The sequence below is a fragment of the Oreochromis niloticus genome, linkage group LG11 (assembly GCF_001858045.2).
Source record: "Oreochromis niloticus isolate F11D_XX linkage group LG11, O_niloticus_UMD_NMBU, whole genome shotgun sequence".
NCBI classification, from domain to species: Eukaryota; Metazoa; Chordata; class Actinopteri; order Cichliformes; family Cichlidae; genus Oreochromis; species Oreochromis niloticus.
The window spans coordinates 16,172,963-16,196,167 of record NC_031976.2 but is presented as its reverse complement, the minus strand read 5'-3'; the positions used below and the strand labels follow the sequence as shown (position 1 = coordinate 16,196,167).

At 38.7% G+C, this 23,205-nt stretch overlaps 1 protein-coding gene and 1 long non-coding RNA gene across 2 annotated transcripts; one reads left to right on the top strand and one right to left on the bottom strand.

Annotated features, from left to right (window-relative positions):
* Nucleotides 1-10,800: 10,800 nt before the first annotated feature.
* On the top strand, nt 10,801-12,129 carry LOC109204126 (alpha-(1,3)-fucosyltransferase 9-like). The gene has a single exon (XM_019364376.2). The coding sequence runs from the start codon at nt 10,801-10,803 to the stop codon at nt 11,884-11,886; it is 1,086 nt and encodes a 361-aa protein (XP_019219921.1). The 3' UTR covers nt 11,887-12,129.
* Nucleotides 12,130-17,289: 5,160 nt separating this feature from the next.
* LOC106097573 (uncharacterized) lies at nt 17,290-18,142 on the bottom strand. The gene is made up of 3 exons (XR_003222108.1): nt 18,030-18,142; nt 17,783-17,955; nt 17,290-17,627 (listed from the first exon to the last, which is right to left on the bottom strand). It is a non-coding gene; the product is annotated as an uncharacterized LOC106097573 (long non-coding RNA).
* Between the last annotated feature and the right edge of the window lie 5,063 nt (nt 18,143-23,205).

Genomic DNA, 23,205 nt, shown 5'->3' with positions numbered 1-23,205 from the left:
CTCAACTCATATTTTATTGTTCCACCAATGTAATTCCTAAAGTTTACACAACATATATTTTTTTGTTTTGCCAATCAATTTCCTAAATTCTAGAAAAAGTATCCTTTATAGTTTTCATGAGGTGCTCCCTGTTGTATTAATGAATGTTTACACAATGTTGATTTTCAAATAACTTTATTGTGTTCAAACACAACTGCACCACTGACAATGTTTTGAGATCAGCCATTTGTAACATACTGACAACATTCAGCCACAAATAAAGTCCTCTTCCTTTCCTTTTCGATCTGGTTTCCATATATGGAAACCAGATAGAAGAGTTCACATCCTGCCATCTGATGGTTTGATCTGTTTGTTAGTGACTATCAATCAAGATATGTTTGATATTCTGTCTGACAATACCACACCTTTAAAATTGGATGAGTAACATTTATTACACAAATTTAACTTTCATTTTGTTTTTGGAAAAGGACTTTATTTGTGCCTGAATGTTGTCAGTATGTTAAAAATGGCTGATCTCAAAACATTGTCAGTGGTGCAGTTGTGTTTGAACACAATAAAGTTATTTGAAAATCAACATTGTGTAAACATTCATTAATACAACAGGGAGCACCTCATGAAAACTATAAAGGATACTTTTTCTAGACTTTAGGAAATTGATTGGCAAAACAAAAAAATATATGTTGTGTAAACTTTAGGAATTACATTGGTGGAACAATAAAATATGAGTTGAGAAAAAGCACAGTTATTAGTCTTCTAAACACAAAAACATTACTTGAAGCAACTTTTCTCCTAAACTTGAAATCATAAGTTATCCATCAGAACCTAAAAACGTAAATGCAGTGGGTTGCCTTGAGTTTTTACGTTTTCGCAACAATTTTTTTTTACAGTGAACACAAAAGTATCCACAACACTACACACTAACTACACAAGACAACACATTAACTACACACTCCAAACACGCTAAACGTCACAAATCTCTCACATCTCAAAACTCGCTCTCTCTCTTTTTCTGCTGTCTTTCTCTCTCTCTCTCTCTCTCTCTCTCTCTCTCTCTCTTTCACGCCGTCACCCCTAAAACTTCCCCCTCTTCCTAAACTTTTTTTGGTCATAAGCAGAGAGTGCTTGCTTGCGCTGTCCTTAGACAGCAAGCGTGAATAAAATATTGAGGAAAAAACGCTGCGTATATATTGTTTATCATGACTCTGGTTTTACGTGGCCTATCAACACAATTTACAAACTGGTATATATCACCTTGTTGCTTTGTAATCTTAAAGTGGTCATGTGATTGGCTTACCACGACTACTATATTCTTCCTCAGTCAAACTGCAGCACTCATGTGATTGTTTTTCTCCCTGAGCTCCAGGTGTTTTGCCAAAAAGTGATCGTCTACCAGAAAGTGATTGCCGTCCGCGGGAGCAAGCGCAGCTGTTTAAAGCTGTAGCGCCCAGATTACTTACGTAGACAGCTACTTCCATGCAACTGATATAAGGTGCAGTAAGCTGAACACAGCTTCAACCGTCTGTCTGTTGAAAAATAGTAATGCGACCGCACCGCATTTTCTTGTTAGTAAGGGTAACAGCGTTGTAACGATAGGAATAGTAATCAGTTAGATTACTTGTTACTGAAAAAAGTAACACCGTTACTTGTAACGCTGTTATTCCCATCACTGGACATAGATATAGACTTTATGTATCCCACACTGGGGAAATCTGAAAATTCACATGTTACAGCATCACCAAGGTCAGGAAGAAAGAGTGAATTAAAGATATCTTAGAAAAAATAAAAATAAAAAAACAAATAAAAAATGGGAGTACTGGAAATTGGGAAGTGGGAGTGATAGAATATACGTGTGTATTTTAGCAGGTATCTATTGTATGTGTTTGTTATACTACAGCCTGATATGATCCTCCACATGCAGGTGATGAGTTTGACTGTTGTCCATGATGGATGGACATTTGCTTGGCTAACACCCTCCTCTCATTAACCTCCTCTATGGGGTCTAAGGGACTGGCCATGAGACCGCTGGCCCTCTAAAACAATGAAGTCATTTCCTGTCTCTCTCCGTGATGCTTCCCAGCAGAAAATAGCAAACTCATATCAGCAGAGATGCGCTGTGTTCGTTTATTCATCTCCTGGCTTGGGATGATTGAATGGACTGTTAACACCCAGAGTGGCTGCATTAACAACAGAACAAAGGCATGCAAGTTTAATGTAATCCAAACCTGTCAGTCAGACATCATATCCATGTCACAAGTTGTGTCATCCACGGCATTATAGATTACAATTAAAGAAAAGGAAAGGTTCTTTGTCCACCACTGAGCAACTTGTGAACCAAGACATGTTCAGATTTAAAAAGACATGGGCCACTGTGAAATAAGCCATTATCTTTTAGTTATTTAGAAGAAAGAACATTTAGTCTTGTTTATTTGTATATTCACCTTTGAATTATTAAAAAATAAAACCTGACATCACAGCAGTTTGTACCTTTAACAGCGTGTAGAACAAACCTAATGACATTCACATAAAGCTTCAGTCAAACAATTCTTTGAGGGTTGCAAAACTGGGCAGGTAACTTGCATAAAATGAAGCTGACTCAGTCCCCAAAACAACTGAAAACCTGTGTGTTTATCACAACAACATAGCAGTGTTTGCTCAGTATATTTTATGATTTGGCTTAGTGTGCATTGCACTAAATTACTCAGCAAGTGAAACAGCCTCACATGTGTTAAAAGAGAGAGAAAATACTATTTTCTGAAATACATTGTTTATTACAGTCAGTGGCCAGTAGGCGTCACTGTGGAGATGGGTTTAAGATTTCCAGTACAATTTCGATGAATGTTTCAGTGTTTCACAGAGCCTCACTTTGCCTATCACTACCTCACAAACTGTGGTCTGTTGGTGAGATAATCAGTTGTCCATACAGTAAGGCGATGGTCGACTCCTGCTGAATTATATTGAAAGCATTAGTTTTTGTAACACAATCAGTTTTAAATTTTACTAATTTGTTATCGACATTTTTTGATAGTGGTATATGTATTAAAAGGATTGTGACCGTAAACAGCAGGCAAAATGCAATTTGCCTCAGGGGAGAACAAATTCTCTGTAACCTGCTTTGTAACATTTATCCTTCACATCATTTTCCAGCACAGAAAGCAAGAACATGTTGACCTCGGTTCCCTGATAGTCCTGTCCCTGGCCTGGGAAGATACTGCAGTTGAGCACAGATGATGTTGCTGAAAACAAATCACGTGTCATTGGATGATTAAACGTGTGGTCTGCCTGTTGAAGCATGTTGGAAGTACTGCTTTGTTACCAGGATGCTGATTACATTACAAACATACATTTATTAATACCTGCATATTTATTTTTTTAACATTTTTTTGCTTAATCACCATTCTTGAAAAATCTTTGGACATCATTGGTGACTTTAGAAGCTTATCACTCTGTTTCCTGTCAGGAAATGGGATGTTCACAGGTGAACTTACCCCTTGGGCAGAGGTGGTGAGTTTGAAAAGAAAGAGAGAATCTTCTCTCAGCACATGACTAATAAAAATGTGAGAATAACTTTTATTTCTTAAGTCATTGTTGACGATGTCTCAGTTTTTATGATGTTTTAATGTTTTAATAAAAGTTAACTTACAATGCAATCAAAACTCCCTCTGCAAGATCTGATGCACTCAGTACTTATTTTGTTTTAATAGTGGACATTTCTAACTAATATGTACATGACCCAGATAACACTGAGTTAAGTCAATTCAAGTCATTCAAGTTGTGAGAATGAATCAGACTCAAAGCATTCAAAGTTTTATTGTTGACCTAACCTGCTTTTTGAAAGAAAGATTGTTTTGATGTCCATTATACTTCGGTTTTATCAGCTTTCACAGAATCACAGAAGAAGCACTCCAGAGATGCTCAAAACTAGAAAACAAAACAAAACACAAAAGCATTTCTAATAGCGTGAGTATTCATCACTAAGACAAACTAAATATTGCTATCTGTAGCAACAACTGCTGCTGCTCTCTTTGGGAGTGGACATCCTGCAAAGATCACTCTTAACAACCCAATGATGCAATAATGAAAGATGGTTAAATAATTTCAAAACTTTACCACGAACTCTTCTTACAAATGTATTGAAGCTTTAAAAATTTGAAAATATTATAGAATAGAAATTTAAATAACTTGACTTTGTTTTATAATTATTATTTGTCACTGTCAAACACAGAAGGAAGGAGTGCTCTGAAAAAAGAAGACAACCTTTTGTCACCAGAACTGCTTATAACCTAAACAGAAACTAAACTGAAACTCACTTGTATCCGACCATCACACATATACGCATATTTGCTGATCCCTGGGACTGTGCTGCTCCCCAATGTCATGTTTTTTGTTCAGTTATCTGTTCTTTAACTTTTACATTTCTAAAAAAGTAAGTACTGTAATTTCCAGTTATTCATTGTTATTTTTTTAATGCGTACATGCTGTATTGAACTATTAGTTTTTTGTGTAAAGGTTTTAGAATGTGTCCATGCTTTGCAGACAAGAAAAAATGATTTAACTTATCTTTACCTTGTAATATTTCTTGTTTTATCAGCCTGTGCATTGAAATGTTATGAATGCATAATGGGACCCTCTCTGGGAAGCTGGACTGAAACTGAAACTGTTTTAGATCCATTACACTCACAGAGCACTCTACAGGCTGCTAACATGGAAACTTTAAATAAAAACAGCAGCATGTTTCATAGACCTGTCATTTGTTCTTTTGATTATCCACATTATTATCAACAGCTTCATCCATCCTGGGCGAAAACTGGTGAGGGAGACCATGCTGGGTTTCGTCGTTCCAGAGATTTGGAGAAACTTGTTCGCTTTCTTTCATCACAGAAAGGTGTCACATGTTCTGTTAACCCACTGAGAGATGCACCATTTCAGAAACATCAGGAAGACTGAAGTTCATTGTAATCCTCGTAATTTTTTTATAACTAACGTATTAGTAGTTAGACTCTGCAACCATGTTCTACCGTTTTGTGCTAGTCCTGGTCGTTTTTCTCTACTTTTTTCACCCGTGTCTGGGGACCCAGAGCAGGGATCCTTTGTTTATAGTAAGGATCAGCTGTTAGCGCTGTGTCCTGCCGGCGGACAGACTCGACATTCCCAGCGAGCTGAGGAAGAAAAGACGGGGGTGTCGTGCTGGGAAGGAGCACCGTCGCCCGAGAAGGAGACGTTATCGACCATCTCTTCCTTCTGTAATTATTGGAAACGTAAGATCTTTGCCCAATAAGATGGATGAGCTCACGTCGCTAACCTGGTCACAGAGGGAGTACCGGCAATGTAGCATCATGATGCTAACGGAGTCATGGCTAACATCGCTATCTCCGGACACGAGCATGACACTACTGGGATTCCAGCTGCTGTGAGCGGACAGGACGAGAGACAGTGGTAAGAGGAAAGGAGGGGGACTGGCAGTGTTTGTGAATGACAGATGGTATAACCCTGGGCACATCACTGTAAAAGAACAACTCTGCAGCAGAGACATTGAGCTGTTAGCCGTTAGCATGCGTCCGTACTACCTGCCCCGGAAATTCTCACATGTTATCGCGATAACAGCGTATGTCCCCCCCTTGGCCAACGCGGATGCAGCCTGTGGTCGTGTCCAAATTCATGGGCTGCATCCTCCTGAGGACGCATTTGTAGACCGATTACGTCACAGCGACGCGCCGAAGGCTGTCCAAATTCGTAGACTCCTCCGAATGCAGCCGACAAATGCGTCCTCCTTTTCCCCGAATTTGAAGGATGGGTCGGTTGTGTCCTTCGTGGCCCACCATATCCCAGAATTCATAGCGCGGCCCAGCCAAACTCCAGTTTCCGGCAATGGCGGCCGCTACTAAGTTTTAAAATTACTTTTATTAATCTTTCTGGGTCACAAAATAAACTTTTAACATATTTTCAGGCGAGAATGTAGCTGTGTAAACTTCAAATATCTGCTTGGTTTATCAAGGTATCGCATATTTGCAAAAGTGCTTTGACGTTTTCGGAGACGTCTGTTACCCACCAGCTCGATAGCTAGCCGAGAGCTCGAGGGTCACTGAAGCTGCTGAGAACTGCACAACTCCCGGCACATCATTTTCAGATCACCGCGGACTTTCGCTACTCAGATTAAACGTAATATATAAGTCACTTAGACAACCTAAAAATGATATTGTTTGGCTTTTTTCAGTGTTTTATTTGTTCGTGAGTAAATCGGTTTGGCTGAGATTAAAGTTATTAGATTAGATTAGATAAAATAAAACTTTATTAATCCCCCGGGTGGGTTCCTCCTTGGTTTTCACACAGCTGAATAAACGTCAAACAGAAAACCAATTAAACAAAAGTGTGAGATGGTCGAGAGTTTACGCCAGTGTCCTTTTATATTTTAGATAGCAAGGAGCAGACGGCTGAGTTTATAGCTGTGTTCCAAAACGTCGGCTGCATCCTTCGGAGGCGGCATTTGAAGGCCGATTACGTCACAGCCAGGCGACGAAGGCTGTCCCAATTCGTCGACTCCTTCGAATGCGGCCGACAAATGCATCCTTCATTTCCCCGAATTTGAAGGATGGGTCGGGTGTGTCCTTCGTGGCCCACCATATCCCAGATTTCATAGCGCGGCCCAGCCAATTTCAGTTTCCAACAATGGCGGCCGCTACTAAGTTTTAAAATTACCCTTATTAATCTTTCTGGGTCACAAAATAAAGTTTTAACACATTTTCAGGCGAGAAAGTAGCTGTGCAAACTTTAAACATCTGCTTGGTTTATCAAGACATCGCATATTTGCAAAAGTGCGCCGACGTTTTCGGAGACATATGTTACCCACCCGCTCGATAGCTAGCCAGGGGGTTCAATGATCACTCGAGCCAGCAAGAGCAGCGGACTCCCGCTTCATCGTTTTCAGACCCTCTTTCGCTACTCAGGTTAAACATGAGTAGTCACTCGGATAACTTAAAAATGTAATTGTTTGGCTTTTTTCTGTGCTTTATTTGTTCTGGAGCAAATCAGTTTGGCTAAGATCAAAGTTATTAGATTATTAGATTAAATAAAACTTTATTAATCCATCCGGTGGGTTCAAAAGAAAACTGATTAAACAGAAGTGTGAGATGGTCGAGAATTTATGGCAGTGTCCTGTTATATTTTAGATAGCAAGGAGCAGACGGCTGAGTTTATTAAACTCCACCGACACAGCGGTGACGCAAATCTGAAGGCTAGACAGTCTCATTTCACAGCCTCGCACTTCCGGCCATCTCGGTCTTCGAAGGACCCGGCCCACGTAGGCCGCGAAGGCCGGGTCCTCCGAAGGATGCAGCCTACGTTTTGGGACACAGCTGTTTAAACTCCACCGAGACAGCGGTGACGTTAATCAGAAGGCTAGACCGTCCAATTTGTTTGTTTCAGTTCTATGAAGCTTTGAGTATTTTGGATTAGTAGCACTGCTGTGTTTGTTGCATCATATTGCTGTAACTGTTTATATGCTTTATATATTCTGAGGTAAGTTGATCTATAGTGTTACATCATATTCTATAAGGATGTTATGTGTTTGTAGACTTTCTGCCCAGTTTGACCCATTTAGCAGAAGTCAGCCTGTTTAAGGCTCTGATATCTATTCTGTGTGACTTAAAGCAGTTATGACATGGTCTGATTTTCTCACCCAATAAAGGAATATTTCATATATCAGTCCACTCTTCATTCTATCAGAAACAGTTTTCACAGCTCGTACATTTTCCTTTTACACATATATATATATATATAAGCATTGAGCCAAATTTAGTAATGCCAACATATTGAAAGAACAATGTTTGTCTCTTATATATAATACATCTATATATACACTGTCAGAGGTACTTGTCTTTGAGTGAAGATTTAAGGTGATAGGAAATATAAATAACTGCTACTTGCATCTTTGACCCAGAGTTCAAGCTCATATATATCTATATATCTATCTCTATCTATCTATCTATATCTATCTGACAATACATATAATATTGTCCATATTATATTAACATTACCACAGTGAGATGACTTTAGTCTCATGAATAACATTAGCTAATTATTATTTACTAACTAATCTTGAAATGTCTGTTCAGTACAGAAATGAAGCCCAACTATCATGTTTTACAGTCCTGTGGTCTCAACTGATCAAAGTGATGTCATGACAAAAATGAATGACCAACAAAACATTTTTTCTCCTTCATTTCTGTCACACAAACATTTCTCGCGGTTAGTATCATGGTTGCTAGGCAACCTGAACAGCGCGACGAAGGCTAGACCGTCCCATTTCACAAGCCTCACACTTCTGCACTTCCCGTACTTGTAGTACGCACCGTACGTAGTACGCATAGTGTGCGTACTTCAAGCGTGCATACCCTGAATTGGGACACAGCCAATGACATGAAAACTGGACTTTCAAACTAAACAGGAAAACATGGCAAGACACAGGCATGACAGCATTTACCAGGCAGACCAGAAACATGACACATAAGACACAATAAACAACAATGGGAACTTTAACACATGGGAACACTGCTGACACACATGAACCTAATGACAGGGCAGAGGAAGGGAAACTAAATACGATGAACAAAGAACATACTGGACTCTTTCAAAGTAAAACAGGAAACATGGAGACGTAGACATGACACACAGGGGAACCTAATAAACCATGAACTAAACATGGCTGAATAACTAGATAACTGAAAAGAAACTGGAATACAGATGAAATAACAAAACAACATGAAACTCAGAAACATTGGGTTGCATGACCCAGGACCATGACACAGAATTCGTTGTCCAAGAGATTGATTGATGACAATCTCTTTGACACATAGATTGGCTGTATGCCATGCTATCACAGATACTCCTGATCTGAACTTTAATCATCATGAAGTATTTTGAGAAACTGATCAGAGATTATTCAAGGGCTTTCACCCACATTTTATATTATATATAATGACTGACTCTCTCACACAGTTTGTAAATTATTATGGATGATTTATCTGCCCAGCAATGTATACATCTCTTAGCAACGACCAGCAGTTTTTATTTTCCTGTTGAATGAGAAAGTGTTTTGTGAAGGCTGTGTGCAGGCAGGAGTGGTAGTAGGGACCCAAGGTGCAGACACTCGGAGGCAAAACTTGAACTCAAAACAGCTTTAATGCTAAACTCAAATGTAACATAACTGGATACATCAAAATAAACTTACACCGGAAGACTAACAGAACACACAGCAAGATAAGGGTAGATCGCAACACAGACACAGAGAAACACAGGGCTTAAATACACAGACGGCTCAATCAGGGAATGGGCAACAGGAGGGAAACACAGCTGGGGCAAATCAGGCCTAACGAAACAGGGGAAGCAAAACCAGATACATTAACATAAGACACAGACTTTCAAAGTAAAACAGGAAACATAACACAGACTGAACTAAAGACACAGACACTGACTGGACACGGGGATATAGCAACTAAGGATTACACAGAGACATAAACCATAAGACAGAACTCTAACAAAGAAACCAAAGACTAGAAATGATAAATAATATAATAAACTCAAAACCTCTGGGTCAATGACCCAGGCATCCTAACAGAAAGGAGTTTGATCTAAACTTTAATCTGGTGTAGGAGCTGCTCCCTCAAATTACCACATTGATTCAAAGTGTTGCCTTAAAGTACAGTGTAAATTATTAACATTGAGTATTTAAATGGTAAATGGACTAATTGCTATATTGTGCTTTTTCACTTTCCTGGAGCACTTAAAGCGCTTTATACAGCATGCCTCAATCAACCATTTATAAAAGCACCTTTTTTTCTGTGTTTAGGTGCTTTCTATCTAATATTCAAACACATTGATGTCTGCACTGATCAATGCATTGGAGAGCATCCATTTGATAGGGCTAGTATCTTGTTAGTATCTTGCCCAAGGATCTTTGGCATGCAGACTGGAGCAGCTCCACCCTCAGGAGTAAATGACCTCTACCTCCTGAGCTATACTTGTCATGGTTCTGGTTCATTTTGACCCAGTGTTTGGAGTTTTGTGGTTTTTGTCATGTGGTTTAAGTTCACTTTGTTATTCTTAGGGCTTATTCTATAGTGCCTTGGTTATTCTGTTTAGCTTTCGTTTATTAGATTCCCCCTTGTGTCTTTACCCTCTGTGTCTCCCTCTGTGTGCCTGTCTTTATTTTATTGTGTCCTTGAGTCTTTGTGCCTTGTTTCCCCTTGTGTTTTATTCCATCACATATCCATGTTTCCCCAAACTGTCATGTTTGTGCTCTCCCTGTGTTCCTTTGCTCCCTCTCACTTGTCTTTACTCCAATCCCGCATCATGTTTCCTGTTTAATTATGAAGGTCCCGTGTTTCCATGTTTGTTCTGTTTAGTTTTGCTTCCCCTGTTTCCTTATGCTATTCGTGTCAGATGTGTTCCTCGTGGATTCTCACTTCCTTGTTATCTGTCTGTGTATTGAGGTCAGCGTCTCCCTCAGTCCTTTGTCACGTCCTCCCTCATGGTTGTGTGTAATTCTCCATGTGTTTCCTTGTGTGTTTAGTTAATTAGGTTTCCCAGTTTAGATTCCTTCATTCAGCAATAAAGCTGTATTTTGAATTTAAGTTTGGTTTCCATGAGTTTGCGTTTGTGTCCTTTTCTGCCTGTACACAACCGATTCATGACAGTAGAGACATGTTATTCAGAGTCAATTAAACATCAATATATGTTAATAGTATGCAGAATATCTTTTGTTCTCCAGAGCATGATTATATTATTTTTTACCCGCCAGGTAAAAGTATGGAATCTGGACCTTTTCACAGAATCCTGCAGCGACATTTTCTGCTCAGTGCTTTTATACTGGGATGCTCTGTGACTCTGTTATTTTTGTATTTTAAACCAACTACTAGCTGGCTAAGGGGTCCCGTAGACTCAACAATATTCACAGAACCTTACCTGAACCTTTTCTCTAACAAGATCAATAAAAATGTGACCATTGTGCTGATCTGGATGTGGCCCTTTGGAAGAACATTCGACCTGAACATTTGTAGCTCACTCTTTAATATTGATGGCTGCTTCATCACAGCAGACAAGAATTTCTACAGTAAAGCAAATGGGGTCATCATACATCACCGGAACATTAGAACTGACCTTTCCAATCTCCCACAGTACAAGCGGCCATCATTCCAGAAGTGGATATGGATGAACTCAGAGTCACCGACACACTCATCCCAGCTGCCTGGGTTAGAGAACCTGTTCAACCTGACTCTCAATTATCGTCAGGATGCTGACATTCAAGTGCCGTATGGGTACATCGTACCAGCAGAGAGTCAAGAAAATTTTATACCACCAAAGAAAAACAAGCTGGTCTGCTGGATTGTGAGCAACTGGAACCAGAACCACAAGCGGGTGAAATATTACAATGAGTTGAGCAAACATGTGGAGATTCAAACATATGGACGAGCCTTTGGGAAGTACATCTCTGACCAAGACTATTTCCTCACCATCACCAGCTGCAAGTTCTATTTGGCGTTTGAGAACTCCATTCACAAGGACTACATTACTGAGAAATTGTACAACCCACTCTTAGTGGGGACAGTGCCAGTGGTTCTTGGCCCACCCAGGCAGAATTATGAGAACTTCATCCAGGGAGATGCCTTCATTCATGTGGAAGACTTCACCTCGCCCCAGACACTGGCAGATTACCTGCTGCTCCTGGACAAGGATGAGGAGATGTACCTCAGGTACTTTGAGTGGAGGCAGGACTTTAAAGTAAAAAAGGCGTATTTTGGGGCTGAGCATATATGCCTGAGCTGTGATTATTTGCGTAGGCACAAGGAGTACAAAGCATTCAACAACCTTAACAAGTGGTACTGGGGTGGCTAGTGCTTTTTAGTAGAAGGAGGGGCTAGGGTGCATGTGATAGAGCATAATAAAAAAAAACAGTGTTCTGTGTACTTTACAACTGGCCTACTAACACAAACTAGCTCCTCCCTTTGTCCCTGTGCTGAGATTTCTGAATGAACTGATATTACTTTTCTCTTCATGCCTTCACAAATACACATTCTGTTCTGTGCGTTATTTTGATCGATTTAGAAATTACCATAGTAATAATGGCAGTTAAAATTATCTATCAATAGAGAAAATAAAGAACGTTGTTTTATTTATTTTGCTTTTCTTTTTGTCCATCTTTTATTAAGCTTTAGAGCATTCTCCAAACCAATCATATATTCCTTTTATTAGACAGCTGTGTAGCTGATTATGCAGAAGGAGAGTCCTCATCCTATGCTATCCCTTTTGTCCCTGCTCAGGCTCCTAAAAAGTTTGTATGTCTTCCTCTGGGCTCAAACCTTCCTGTTTTACTGTCTGGCCTTCCTCTAATTCCTCTAATCTTCTGTCATACGTTAATGACAATTATCTGTCATACAATGCATGATTACTATTAATGTAATGGGTGATGCCACCTAACATCCCAGGGGTTGGCGTCTCCAGGCCTCAACAGGCGGTGTCCTGCAGGTTTTAGGTATCAACCTGGGTCAACACACCTGAATCAAATGATTAGTTCATTACCAGGCCTCTGGGGAACTTCATGACATGCTGAGGAGGTACTTTAGCCATTTAAATCAGCTGTGTTGGATCAAGGATACTTCTAAAACCTGCAGGACACTGACCCTTGAGGCCTGAAGTTGCCCACCCCTGTAACAACCTATTACTATCACTCCGGGTGTGGAGCATGCAGTTTAGTCAAAAAGTTTGACTGTGTAAAGTTACTCATTAAAACAATGTTTTGGGAATTTTGATGTTTCCTTCATGTAACTGTTTTAATGTTCATGAAATAAAAAGAAATGTTACCAGAAATACACACAAAAATGAAATGCTTGAATAGTATGCATTTGATGACAAGAGTGGCTGTGCACTGTGACACGTGAAAAATTATAGACAATACAATTGTTGGGTATGAGAGTGCTACAAAGACATATTACCTTGCACTTTGGTAGGAACACACTTCAGTTGAAGAATCTCAAATATTTCAGGATGTAGCAGGTGTGGTTTCAGTAAAACCAAAAAAACTAACTCAAAACACAAAATGCAAGTATACCATTGATGCCCCAGTTTCAAACTGCACAGTGTCTCACTCAGGTCTGCTTCAATAGAGCAAAACAGGCTGTGGTGGGTTTGTTTCTGCTATTGAACAAATAATATTGAGAGTTTGTAAACACAATGTATATTTAGCAGAATCATTTATAAAAGGAGAATTATAAAAGAAATATTTAGGCAAGCCACGTTAGTGCGCACTGGTACTGTGCATTTTTTTGCCATTCATTGGTCGTAAAAGCATTTTATAATATCCTCACAGCCCTACCCTACTTAAATTGGCTTAAGTAAAGTTTAATATAACCATAGTGATGAGAGAATTAAAGAGGAGTCTAACTGTCTGAATGTAGACTTTAGAGATGGAGGGCACCCTCTGGCAGACCAGTCTGTATATGCATACTGAGAGCCGGCCATCATATAAAATCAGTTCACCTCTAATCACCAGAACAAATGTTTGCAATGCCGACTCAACAACACAATGTATAATCTATTTTTCTTTCACACATAATAGGAAAAGGTTTTAAGTAATCTGAATATATTAATGCACAAGAAGGATAAAAGATTGTAGCACCAGTTGCACCAGTTTGCATTCTTCCCATAGATTTAACAAGTTTTGGTGTATCACTGATGTCATTAAAAAAGGCCATGAATTCCCTAGAACCTTTAAAAGCCCTTTGTACAAAATTTTCCAACAGGTAACCTTCACAATGGTGACCAAGTTAGTGTAAACATGTGAGAACAAGAATGAACTATGGTATTCCTTGGCCACATCGTGGTTCAACTTTCACAGTCTTATTAGAAATGTGTGCTATTCAGTAACATTGTGACTGTTATTTATGCATATGTTGGTTGTTGCTGTGGTCTCTGTTTTTCCTTTACCTCTCAGCAGTTGTTGAAGCAAATTCTCAGTGTTTTTTCTCTCTCTTACTTTCTCTTCCTATCCATCTTCTTCTCAACTATTTTTCTCTCCCTTTCATTCTGTTAACTTTCTCCCCAACTTCGCTTTCTTTCTTCTTCATCTTTTCTGTCCCCGTGTTGTCCATTGTGGCTGTAATAACTCAAAATAAAAAGTACTATCCATCCATCCATTTGCTTCCACTTATCCTTTTCAGGGTCGCTGGAGCCTATCCCAGCTGTCATAGGGCGAGAGGCGGGGTACACCCTGGACAGGTCGCCAGTCTGTTGCAAGGATAACACGCAGAGACAGACAACCATTCGCACTCACATTAACTCCCGCATTCACACCTATGGGCAATTTAGATTAAGCAATTGACCTATCAACAATTCTGATTGCTACACTGTCGGACAGGACAGGAAGACAAACAAGCAATCGACACTAATGATTGGTTGGAATAATTTGTCTTTTATCACTATATGAGCTCAGCTTGCGCCACATCACTGCTGCTAAATACTTTCTCCATTTTTTTTAAATTAAGGTTGTTAGGTTGAAATAAGGTATGGGTTTATGGTGTTAAATTGTTCTAAAAATGGTTTATGGTCTTAACCAATTGCAGTTGAATTTATCTAATTCTTTAGAATGAAAAGTTGCAAACAAAAAATATAGTCATTTAAGACTGGCAAGAGCAAGCAGTATAGTCAGTATCACTTTCCTCCCCATTACAATGCCCCTGTCAAATGTGTGAGAATATTAGTAGAGTGTAATTATCACACAATTCTCTCTGTTGTCAGACACAGGGCCTAACTATGTTTACCTAAATTTTAAGTCAGACCACTGTTACATTTTCTAAAAGACATAAATGTGGACTAAAAAACAGTTTAAAAGTTGCAGAGACTACAGTACAAGTCATTCTCTAATTATGTGAAATTATTTTTAAAAAAAAATAGCAGCATTTCTTTCTACTTATATTGTTGCTTTAAATGTAAATTCAGTGATAATTTCATTGTATAATATTTGTTATCATCCCAGGACATTACTAAGAGATTTCAGTTGGTGGGGTAAAGCACTCAGGAGCAGCATAACACCCCCTACAACTGAGTGCTGCAGAATACTTCCTGCAGAAAGGCTGAGAACAAGTTACGTTGTCAGTCTCAATGTAGAGAAACATACAATTAAATTAATCTCAATTATTCCTAATGTACAGTCAGGGGGACATCCTGGGGATTATAGTAACTTTTGCAGAGGTTTGACTAACAGAGTGATGTACCCACTGTCTATTTTCAGATTAGAGGCACTGTGTAAGCTAGGGCTTTGAAATGTTTTTAACACCACAACATATAGAAAAGGAGCTTCAGCAAAACACACACACTATATTCTTATTCATGATGTATGTTATATATATTGTCTACACTGCACTTTTTCTTTCTTTGTCAATTCAATTTCAACCCTACTGAAAATGGAGCAACAATGACCACAATCAGGAAGTCTGTAGGCCCTCACACAACCAACCAATCACAATCACCACAAAATAGACCACCATGTTTTTGAAAACACATCAGAGCACCTTGAAAGGAAAAAAATAACTTCAACCTGTCTACAGCCGTAGTCAGAGGTTTACATGCACTCATGTTCTTATTTCAGGGTGGAATGATTGCACAGTGTACATCTTTAATAATGGTAAAAAGCAAGAACTAGTATTTTCTTTAATCCACAGCATCAAAAGTGTACATACAGGCTCAAATTTATAAATGCATTCAAATATTTTAATAAGGTTCTACATTGTATTTTAACTCGATATGGACAAGACAATTTATAGTAATAGTCAACTTACTCATTTACCTTTTAAAAACTGTGTAGTTGACAGATCAGCAAATAGCCAAACATGGATCCAAACTGGTGAAATAATGTAGCCAAGACAATCCTCATGTTTGTGTTTAAACTGATTTGGTTCCTAAATGTCAGGCTTTGCAGGATTAAGAACCAAATGGAAAGTTCAAGATAGACTAAGAAAAAGCACGTCTGAGACAAAGTCTGACAAAATAGGTCAGTCTACAGTCAAAGGCAAATAAATCCAAAGCAAGCAGAGAACACACCAGCAGGTTTATCAGACATCACAACATACCACAAAGGGAAGACAGCAGGGTGTTCAGGTAACCGACCTCAGCACAGGAAATCACTCAAAATAACATCACAGAACTAAAGCCATCACAGCAATCAATTGACTTTGAAAAATTAAGAAACTTATGAAAAGTGTTTCTCATTCATGTGGAAAAAGTGCAACGTTTCCACTCCTTTCCAGTCTTTCTGCTCTCATTACTTTCTTTACATATTTTACAAAATATGACATATTTTGTAAAATATGACAATGACGTTCTGCTACAGCAAACTGTGACACTGAGCGCTTTGCAGTTTACAGCTCCATGGTCATGAAACCATTTCTGTGGCTCTGAGCAGCCGACCATGAACAGCTATATGCAGAGCAAACTCACTGTGGGAATAAAAATGTGGTACTCATGATTTCAAAACATATTCTTCTAAAGTGATTCAATGAATATCAGTTGAAAATCTAAAAGTCAAGTGGAAAGAATCCAATAAATTTTTAAAACTGTGATTAAAGCAGATAATTTACAATTATGTCCATGAAAAAAAAAAAAAAAAGATTTGATAAAACTTCTATAATGGAATAATACAAAAAACACAATTCAAACTAACACAGTTTATGTCTTGAAATGAGCTTTAACAGGGTCTCTCTGCAAAAGCAGGTCCAAAAAATGACAGCATAGTTCTCATTATGTTTTGTTGTGTAATTAATTAACTATCCTGGATAACACTGTTAGTCTGGGACTTTTAAGGTCTAGACTTTGCCCAGCTGCTTGCTTAGCTGTGCAGTAAAGAGATGCAGGACAGCAATCATGTTATAAAGCGGCTTTATGTTAAATAGGATAAATGTGTTCTAATGTATATTTAAAGAATTTAGTAGAAGGTTATTTTAGTCAGCTGATCAAATAAGACTGAAAGTGTGGGTTGTACCACTTCCCTTTTCTGGCCAACTCTGCTGTGAACTATGCCTCATTCTTATCAGCTTTCACAGGACCTCAGGAGAAGCATTACAGAGATGCACTAAGCTAAATTTCAGCAGGAAAAAAAAGAAGAAAAACATGAACTACTACCCACTAAAATCTTTGTTAATGTGTCACTGAGAAAGAAAAGGAAATAAGAGGACACCACACAAGGAAACTCTGCTCTCAATATAATTCTACAATATTTCAAGTTTGGAAAAAGAAATGTTGAATATTTAAAGTACAAAGCTTATGTAGATGTAGTTCTTTTGTTTAACCAATTTCCACATTTCCACTCATGGTAACCAGTCAATTTTTCCATTAGAATATGCTTCTAAGAATTATTATCTAGAGAAAAAGAAACACGTAAGAATTTTTTATTTGCAAAGTCAGCCACTAGCTGCCGGGCAAATGTGGATCACTGGCTGTCAAGGCCGTAAAGTCGGTAGGTGGAAGTAGACCCAGGTAAAGACAAACACAGAGTGGCAATAAGATTTATTCCTTGTTTTATTGAAAACAAGGAATAAACTATGGCAAGATGCGAGCACCAGGCGGGGAAATCTCTGATGAGGAGACTGAAACAGAGGGAGAGTATGGTTAGAATCTAAGTGAAGGAGAGCTGCTGGTTACTGATTTGTGACTTACTTGCAGATGGAGGGCATAAGGTTCTGGAGGTGGGTATCTGGGTGAGCGTCTGAGTGATGAGTGAGTAAGTGAGAGGGATTCTAACCTTGTATTCCAGTAATCCAGATGAGTCAGTGGGCAGGAGGACAGGCAGGTGAGAGCGGTTAGTTATTAGAGTCCAGGGGAACGAGTTGCAGAATAAAGCCGGTGATTTGACCGTGGAGACACCGTCCAGAGGAAGGTGCTGCAGATGAGTAATGTGGTGACTTGATGAGATTGCTAAAAGTACAAAGAAATCATGGTAAATACGGCATGATCATAAAAACAAGAAGTTACGAGGCCTGGTTACTTACCATCCTGAGGTAGCTGACGACTAGCGAAAAACAGATGGCAATGCTGATCTTAAGCACTGTCCTGCTGAGTGCTGCAGATGGACAACAGGTAGAGAAGTGTAGGTGTGGAGACACTGGCACACACAAATGTAAGATGCAGATGTGAAAAAATTTGAAATATTATCTACTTGAGTTTTTGTTCTTGAAAAACCAAAACAAATGAGGGGAAAAAAACCTGACTAACTGACTTGTGATAAGGGTTTGACTGACATTATGGACCAGCAGATGCAAGAGGAAATGGACTGAAGCTGGGATATATACAGGGCTGAAAATGAATCAGTACATGAAACATTTACTTCAGATAATTATGAATTTATGGATTTGCACATCAGCTGGTTAGATAGCTCAGAAAGTATAAGCTGAGTAAAGAAGATTAATTTTAACATTCACAATTTTAAATTTTTTTTATGTTCTGTTTGCATATGTGATATGCAACATTGTGACTTATCAAAGTGAGAACATATGACTAGACTAATCAACTCTTGGGTCACAAAACTTAATTTAATCTTTCTATTATATTTTCTACCAAAGGCGTAATGTTAGATGGGCCAATAAGGCAGTGGCCCGGGGTATTTACTTAGCTCTGCAGGTATTTACTTAATCATTTTGCATGCTACTAATTGAAAGAGTGAACAGTTACTGAAAATGTTTGATGGTGGAGTGGCAAGCTGGAAAATATGTTACTTGTACTTTCTTACTTTGCCCTTTGTTATTTGTAGATAATGCCCATGAACAATTTTCAATTTGTCTGTCTTAAAGATGGGGTCATAGGTGCAGCGCCATCATAAATTATGCTCAGCAAGCCAGTGCACAAAGGGTATTGACCAGAAGTTGAAAATGGGAAGCAGGTTGAGTACACTGCCAGGACATTCGATTTGAGCAGTTGTGCAGCAGCTGTGAGGCCCTGTGGTTAATGATGTTCTCTCTTTTGTTTCATGCTTGCATTACAGTTGTACATTGCAGATCCAGGAAGTGTTGACGTTACATGCAAAGCATTATGCAGAAAATTTAACAGAGCAGGCGATGACCACTTTTTAGCCCTATACTGGAAAGGATGTTCAGCATAGCCAGGACATCTTTCTGTTATCTGAATTCAGTTATGATAACAGAACACTGGCAGTTAGGATAAGTTAATGCAGGTTTTCTCCTGCATGTTCACATCAAGGCACATGGCCAGTCATGATTATAACATATTACAATAAAAAAGGGATCCACTGCAAAAAAAAGAGAGATTTTCAATGCTTCCCTGTCCTTTTATGTGCAATATCTTTGCTTATATTGGTACACTGTAGTCAATGAAAGGGTAGTTTATGAAAGGGTTCCATATAAAATAAAGAAATAACCTGTTTTGCAAATATCTTTATCCTCTTATTATTACTCCTTTGTTGCACTAATTAATCACATCATTTTTGTCCACTTAAAATGTCTCTTTAGAACTCTGAGGTTATTTTGTTGCAATTTCTGATGCCCTCTTGGCCAAATATACTTTTACTGTCAATGACACTTTTTTTGCTCTGATAAATAAATAAAGTTTAGATAAGAGTCAACATGTTGTTCTTCCTCTCCTAACCTAACATGAGGGCGAGAGAGGAGAGATGACAGGCTTAGGAAACGTAGAACGGAACACAAAGATGAAAACAGGACATAAGGGCTCATATAACATACATAAACACAGACACAGAGAGAGACACAGACGGCAAAGTTACAAGGGGAAGATGCTAAGTAATGCAGAAACGAAACAGGGAATATAAGAAACTCAAAACATGAAAGCTAAGACTACTAATGAACCAGAACATAACCCATAAAACAAAGTATGCCAAGAATACAGGAAACACAAGATGCTGGACCAAAAGGATCCAGAATCTTGACGGTTTCTTCCTGTAAAAAGGGAGTTTTTCTTTCCCGTTCTCCCAAAATGCTGGCTCATACATTGGGGTTAGTTAATCCCAGTTGAAAGTACAACGTTATTTTTACTTTTTTTTTTTTATTGTTTTTATTGCAGCTTCTACCTTGTAAAGTGGATGTTCTCTCCAGCTCTGAATGAATCATTCATGCTAGACAGCTTATTAACCAACAAGTCATTAATATCCTTTTAAATATGGTGAGTCATTTTTTGACAGATACGGAAAACCACTTGGCAGACGATCGGCAGAGCGGCTGATTTTACAAAGGAAGTATAAATGAGAAAAAATTAAAATGTTAACCACAGAGGAACACACAACAGACCAACAGTAGGGCATTATTAAAAGCACTGTGTGAGTGCTTGAGCGTTTTGGGTGCTTTGATGAGTTAGACTTGCGTTGAGCTGCTATAATAAAGGTCAGAAAATCCGTCAAAAAAAAAATTCTGACTATGCAAGTTCAAACCTATCAGTATTACAACTCTGCCATTAAGAAAAGATTGAATTTGATCAATTATAATTGCGTATTTCTTTAAAAAGATTAAAGAGTTTTAGGTTTGTTTTTGTGTTTTTTTTCTCCCAACTGCAGCTTCTTTGGTGCTGAACGGATTGCGAGTAAAGATTAAATATAAACATAGAATTGAAACATTAATTTTAAATAAGGTTAATAAGAACAAATATGTGTTTTGTTCAGGGGCGATTCTAGGATCAGAGCTTTGGGGGTGCTGAGCACCCAGAGAGCTGCCCATCCAGGCAAGGTAAACTTTACACATCAGGATGAGACTTCTTCCCTGTCTCTCTCAGTCCCTGCATCCTTAAATGTCTCCAGTTGTCCCGAGTTCCCTCTGACTGTCTCCTTGGTGCATTTAAACCCCTGTTCCTCCCTGTCCTCATCGTCTGTTGTCTTCATCTCCATTATCAGTCATCATAATTTTACCCTCTCTGTGCAAGTCTGCAAATTTCTTTATTAAATCATAAAATTCATCAAGTCTCTCTGCGCCTGGGTCCTTGTCACAAAACATGACATCACTGTTTTGTACATTTTAAGACAATTTAATCCCCACATTTGTGAAAGAAAAGCAAAACACTTTTGAAAAGTCTGCAACAAAACCATCAAATCTAATAAAGGTTATTTAAATGCTGCTAAAGAAGAATGGATTGGAATTAAAAAAAAAAAAAACATATCCTAACCTTAATTACTGCGGGAGAATAATGATGCTCACAGTGAGTAAAATGTAAACTCAGTGCATTTTTTGGACAGAGATACACTTCAAATTTGTATGTATAATATAATGCAGATACAAAAAAATACACTCCAAAAACAGAGTCCTTGAAATGTACAAAATATTATTAAAAGATTAGAAAAATGGAGACACCTTGCCCTGTGGTACAATGTATGAAAAGATCTTTACTGCAGATGCTACTATGGCTCTGCAGATTTTTTCTTTTCTTTTAACCTATGTGCCTCACCTTGAGGTTGCTAAATCTGTCTATCACATTTTGGTGGTCAAGTCTCTCAAGCATCTCTTTCTCAAATGACCTCACAGCCAGGTGCTGGAGTCTGCTTTGACCCATGGTCCTTCTCAGCCAGGTATGGAGCTGACTCAAGACACTAAAAGACCTTTCACAGCTCCAGCTGCTAACTGGGTTTGTTAGGGCAACCTGAATAACAGTTTTCAGTGTGGGGAAGATCCGATTATCCAGAAGATTGTACAATGTTAACATATCTGGAATTGCACCAGCCTCACTCTTGAGCTTCAAAAAGTTTTTGGCAACCGTGACTTCCTCTGACTGAAGCTCAATATGGTAATGCAGTGCCAGGGCTGACCACCCAGTTTGTTTTGCAGATTCTGTATAGCAGCTTTAATATAGGGACAACACAGCTTCCCGATTGTATCAGTAAAATTAGTTGTTTTTTTTTCTTTGCCAGTTTAACAGTTTCTGTTTGGCCTGTTAGTATTCCCTGTCTGTTTTCTTACCTGGTTCTTCCTGAACTTGTACTTTCTCCTCATGTTCTCCACTTTCCTCTCTCCCTCTTTGGACTGACAATCACACACAGATAGATTGTATTCAATTAGATTTTTTTTTAAACTATTAAGATGACTAATAAAAAAAGTCCTCTCTCAATGTACTTTCAACCAAAAGGCAAATAACCAAACCACATGTACATCTAATAAAGGATATAAATATTGAAACACTGATCCAACATTATCCTTTATTGGTGGATCATTTGATCTTACACTTTTACCTGAATGTGGCTCCTGTTTTTGAAAAAACTTCCTCATATCCAATATGAACCTGGCTGTCTCTCTGCGCGCGCGCACGCACACACACACACACACACACACACACACACACCAGGAGTTATAAGGTTAATGGGCATCCAGTCAGTTAGCTAGTTAGTACCTTGGGTTCAATATCAGCACATGCACATATGACAAAATAACCAGTTTCTCTCATTACATTTCAAACAGGAAAGTGGTAACAACAGTAGGCTACGGACAATGTCAAGTTTTACATTTTAAATAGGTTGTATAAATTACAATGGGAGCAACAGGACGGTCAAATGTGAATGATTTTACAACAGAGCAGGACGGATTGTAGGGTAGCAAACATAGTCGGGAAACACGTTTTCAACACAGCAGGTTACCTGGGTGTAATGCTTTTCAGCTAAAAAGAAAGATGGTCTGACTTCCACCTAACTATATAAAGAGTAACTGAAGGTTAAATGCAGCTAAAATGTCCTGTTTTAAGCCAGGTACTTACACCTCCGCTCCGCTGCGTCTCAGCCACTATCGCTGTGGCAGCAACGGTGCTAGAGCCAGAGTAGTAGGGGAGAGCCGACCTGGAACAAACCATTTTGGGAGGGGGGACGGGTCATCTATACTTTTGTTGTTAAAATGTTCCATCTCAATTAAGTACTGTATGCTTTTTATATTTTTAGCAGTGTGTCCCAAAAACAGATAATATTGTCAAAAAAAGTAAGAAATCTTTGGGGGTGCTGAAGCACCCCCAAAAATAGGCTAAAATCGCCCCTGGTTTTGTTTTAGGATTCTATATAAAGACTTATAGAACAATGCAATTCAATTTCAAAATGCTTTGAGACCACGAAAACGTCAATGAAGTCTATATTTAATATTGATAGTCATCGAGGAAACACAGAACTTTAAACCAGTGCACAGAGGCTCGAGGAATCTTCCGTGAAAGGTTATGGCTATTTCCTGAAGAACTGATTGG

What these genes read in the sequence shown, in the direction of transcription:
- LOC109204126 (XM_019364376.2), top strand. Translation starts at nt 10,801, where the DNA reads ATGGAATCTGGACCTTTTCACAGAATCCTGCAGCGACATTTTCTGCTC.